A 4,687-nucleotide genomic window follows, 5' to 3' on the forward strand; every position below is an offset into this window, starting at 1 on the left:
TCAAACCTCATCCACTACGTTCAAACGTCTCATCCACTACGTTCAAACCTCATCCACTACGTTCAAACGTCTCATCCACTACGTTCAAACGTCTCATCCACTACGTTCAAACGTCACATCCACTACGTTCAAACGTCTCATCCACTACGTTCAAACGTCACATCCACTACGTTCAAACGTCTCATCCACTACGTTCAAACCTCACATCCACTACGTTCAAACGTCTCATCCACTACGTTCGAACCACATCCACTACGTTCGAACCTCATCCACTACGTTCGAACGTCATCCACTACGTTCAAACAGCAGGAAAATGTTCGCCACAGTCTGAACGGCCCAGTTCAGATGTTTTCACTGCAGTCAATGCTCCACTAAAGGCCGTTACTGTTTGCTGTGCTTCATTAGCTTCGTTCACCTTATGATATTGTTGGCTCTCATGTCAGAATAAACTTTAAAATCAGTCAATAGACGGCAGCATCCATTATTGCTTCTGTAAAAAGATGCTGCTGTGTGACATCGTCTCATGTTTTTCTTCTGCGATGCGGGTCATAAAACATTCCCATAGACGTCTCATTTCATTCTCATTTAATTAGCAACATGAACAACCACACAAAAAAAGAAAAGAAAAAACATAATCGACCATGTGTGATCCTCCTGGATAGAAAGTGTAAAAAACGATGCCAAATAAAGTTTGCACCATCACGTAACTCAGAACAGGAAGGAGGTTCCAGCCCAGAGATAAAATCACTTCAACTCGAGAGCTTTGATAGATAAACTCACTTCTTAAGGTCGGTTATGTGACCTTCTTGCTGTTGGGTTTTGACAGAAGGTGGAGGAGTGATCTTGTTCTAGGAGAAGCCCATGGTGACAGTCATCATTCTGCCACTTATGAATAAACCATAAGTTACAATCAGTTCTGATGCTTCCAATGTGAGTTCATGGTGTAATTTGGCTCATTTCAAAATATTTGATATTCCTTATTTGATGTCTCCCTTGAAATTTTGAGGAAAAATCTTTGGCAGTGTCTTCAGGGTTCAGTCATAAAGACTTATTCAGTGCTGACAGATCATATTTATTTGTGATCATTTGGATTAATCATTACTGTTTGCAAAGCGAGACTGACATGAAACCTTTTTTATTTTTCTAGTCACCGATGCATCATATCGATCACTTCCAACATGTCCAACATGTCCAACATGTCCTGCAGTAAAAAGTAAGTCCATGATCTGATCTTTGTCTCATTTCTGTCCTGTAATGATGTTAAAGAGACATTGATGGACTGACAGAGACAGGAAGTTAGATTGTAGCTGCAGGACAGAAGACGCCTCCTGCTGTCTCCAAACCACACAAACATCTACAGAGATTTATTCCTCCTGGTTCACTGAAGGCTTTGTTCTGATCTGTTTGAAGATGAAACATTTCTGGAGTGTGAACCAGGCTGGGAGAAACATGGAGGAAACTGTTATTATTTCAACACCAATAAATCCTCCTGGACTGACAGCAGACGTTCCTGCACTGATCTGGGATCAGACCTGGTGAAGATCGACAGCAGAGAGGAGCAGGTATGAAACTCTGCTGCAGGTCCAGCTTCTCTCTGGTTTCATCTCATCATCATGATTCTTCATCTCAGCTCAGAAAAATCTAACAGTCATTTCATCAATTTCTCCTGTTCAGATGTTCCTGGAGATGAAACTGAGAGGCTTGATGATGAACCAAACAGAGAAATTCTGGATCGGACTGACAGACTCGAAGGAAGAAGGCAAATGGTTCTGGGTAAATGGATCATCTCTAGATGAAAGGTTTGAAGGTCCTTGAAAATATCCTGGTGTATTTTAACATCTGATGGATTTTTTAAGATGTTTATCTTGTTTTAAATCACAGTCTGAGTTTTTGGAGTGAAGACCAACCTGGAAGCAAACATGGAGGAAATAAAACTAAAGATAAGGACTGTGTGACGATGAGAAAGAAAAGAAAAGATGACCTGAATAACTGGTTTGGTAGATCCTGTGATGAAACTAACAGAAGCATCTGTGAGAAAGCAGCAAATGTGTCTCAATGTTTTTGTCTGTGAAGATAATTCAGTTTACAAAATAAATATATCTTCTGATTAATCTCATTGGCTGTAAGACAAAGAAAATAAAACATGAAAAAACTAAAACCTGTTGATTCTGCATCATTTTGTTCTTTAGCACATATTATTAATACAACATAAAACTAAACACTGAACTCAAACATTAACGATAATTTCAGTCCCAGATTCCTGGATGCTGTTCCAAATTAAACTATTTAAAGTGAAAGTAAAGAAATGTGAATCATTCAACCCTAAAATAATTTCCACTGATGATTAATTTTTTCCACATTGACGACAGCGTTGATCTGCGGTTTGTGTTGATAATCAATCAGAAACATGTTATGAAATCAACCTGTCAGTAATAATACGGCTGTTTAAATATGAAAACTTTTCTGGGATTTTTGCAATAAAACTTTTAACTGAAGAGTTTTAAATGCAAATCTGTAAAAATTAAAACTCATTTCTGGTTTTTATGAGTCTGAATCAGCTCATATTTAAATATCTGATTCTCTCTGGACAGTCAGACTTTGTGGCAACGTGACAGGAGTTTGGTGCTTTTCACAAGTTAATTATTGCTTAAGTGTATTGAATTAAATGTATTAAATCAGCTTTAAGGAGGAATGAACTGTGTGGTGACTGAGTGGTTTCCTGCTGGTTAGAGTAACTTTATGCATCAATGTTCACAGCAACTCACTGAAAATTTAAAATCAATCCGATTCAAGCTACTAAATATTCAACAGTGACTCAAACTAAATGTTATTTCAGCTTCTTTATAAACCCTATTTATTTTTAACTTCACTTTACTCTGTAAAATGTGTAAGGTGAAAGAAATGCAGAGATTGTGCTTCAGTGAATTAAACTGAAAACTGATTTAAAATTCCTTACAAACATGAAACTTTGTGTTCAATAACACCTGCTGTCTGAAATGAGGAAATCTTTTAATCTGATGGAATATCAGGTTCCTCCTCAGTGAACTCCAGAGGAATGTTTTCAACATCAATTTGTAAAGGTTTTTGTTTATTCAGTAACTTTTATATATTTACAATCAGAGGAATAATTCACAGCTGGTTTGAGAAACAGTTTATTTTATATTTGTTCTTTCTGCACAATCAAATGCAACTAATGCAAAAAAAACCAAAAACATTTTAATAAAACTTTTAAATATTGTGTAATTTCAAAATGGACCACAGGATGGCAGCACGTCTTCTCATGTGTTTTAAAGTGTAAAGATTTAAACACATTTTAGAAAAAGTGAATTGTAAATAGTAATAATGTCCTGTGAATAATAAAGATGAAAAAGTTTTACTGTAGTCAGAATGAGATGAAAACTAATAAAATTATTGGTGCATGAGGAAGTAAAAGTTATCAGGAAGTTTCTTAACCACTAGGTGGTGAAATTTAAATGAGCCCAGAACTTGTTTCCATCAGAGACATTTACAAGCTTCCTGTGGCTTTTAAAAAAATTAACTCATTATTTAAACGCAGACAGTTGGAGGAACTCCGACTTTAAACGATGAGCCGACCGCAGAGGAACGCTGAAGGTAAGAAGATCATTAAACTGCTGGAACTGCAACGTTTTGGCTGCGTAGAGCTTTTTTTTTATCATTAAATATTTAAATTTAAACAAAAACATGTTTTGTTAATTGGAGTTATAGTTGCCTTATCCAGAATAATCTGTATGTAGTTTCAATAATTTACTAATTTAATTTCAAAAGTGGATAATCTTTGTTTTTTTAAACTACACGTTCTCAACAATCTCAAGGATTTTGATTTGCAGCAGAAGAAACTCAGCAGTTTCCTCAGAGCGACTGAGTGACTGTCAGCTGTCGCTACGTTAGGAAGGACAGTGAAAGCTGCAAGTCAGTGACTGATGACTAGAAAATTAACTTTTTAGCCTTTTGTATAATAAACTTAACTTGACTGCTCTGTTTAATAACTAAGATAACTTGGAACTGATATGTGACTTAGAATCTGTGTGTAGGATTTGTTTGCATTGACTTTTTGTAAAATACTTTGAGATGATACTTGTTCATTGGTGAAACCACCTGATGATGTATTCACATGTAGAACCAGGCTGACACATAAAACTCTGCACCAGCTGTAAGCAGCAGCTCTGGTGCCTGTCAGTAAAGGAGTAAATGGTACCGGTTACATGGAGCTTCGATGGCTGCTGGTTCCTGCGGTTCAGGTTCTGACCGTCTCCATCGCTGCGTTCTGTTTGAGTGAAAGCAGGAGCTCAGCTCATGACTCTTAACGAGGAAAACGTGACTCCAAATCCCAGGTGTGAGCAGCACCTGTGATTAATTCACCTCTTATGAGGAGAATAAAGTTTGGCCAACAGCATTTCAGCAAAGAAAATTCACATTCAGACACACATCCACAGTGGGAAGAAGCTACACTGTAGCCAAGCTGCATTTTGTTTGAAGTCTGTTTCCATCTCCTGCCAGACGTTGATGCGACTCACCATGGAAACCCAAAGCGAACCTCTGAGCTGCCGTTCGATAAGAAACTCCATCTGGTTCTGGGCTCTCTGCTGGCTGTGGCTCTGCTTGTTATTGTTCGTCTCGGTGAGTCCTGGTTTTCTATGCTGTATTGTATTGTATTATGTGTCATGCT

General features: G+C 37.5%; 1 protein-coding gene across 1 annotated transcript in view; it reads left to right on the forward strand.

Annotated features, from left to right (window-relative positions):
• The window catches only part of LOC106955942 (hepatic lectin-like), an 8,691-nt gene extending 6,538 nt beyond the window's left edge, over nucleotides 1-2,153 (forward strand). Inside the window, exons 4-6 of the mRNA XM_015046399.1 lie at nucleotides 1,148-1,213; nucleotides 1,411-1,562; nucleotides 1,675-2,153. Coding sequence (XP_014901885.1) covers nucleotides 1,148-1,213; nucleotides 1,411-1,562; nucleotides 1,675-1,815 — 359 coding nt within the window. The 3' untranslated portion in view covers nucleotides 1,816-2,153. The remainder of the gene's footprint in view (nucleotides 1-1,147; nucleotides 1,214-1,410; nucleotides 1,563-1,674) is intronic.
• Nucleotides 2,154-4,687: the final 2,534 nt, after the last annotated feature.

The sequence above is a fragment of the Poecilia latipinna genome, unplaced genomic scaffold (assembly GCF_001443285.1).
Source record: "Poecilia latipinna isolate Pla-1442-1.1 unplaced genomic scaffold, P_latipinna-1.0 Scaffold39, whole genome shotgun sequence".
Classification (NCBI taxonomy): domain Eukaryota; kingdom Metazoa; phylum Chordata; class Actinopteri; order Cyprinodontiformes; family Poeciliidae; genus Poecilia; species Poecilia latipinna.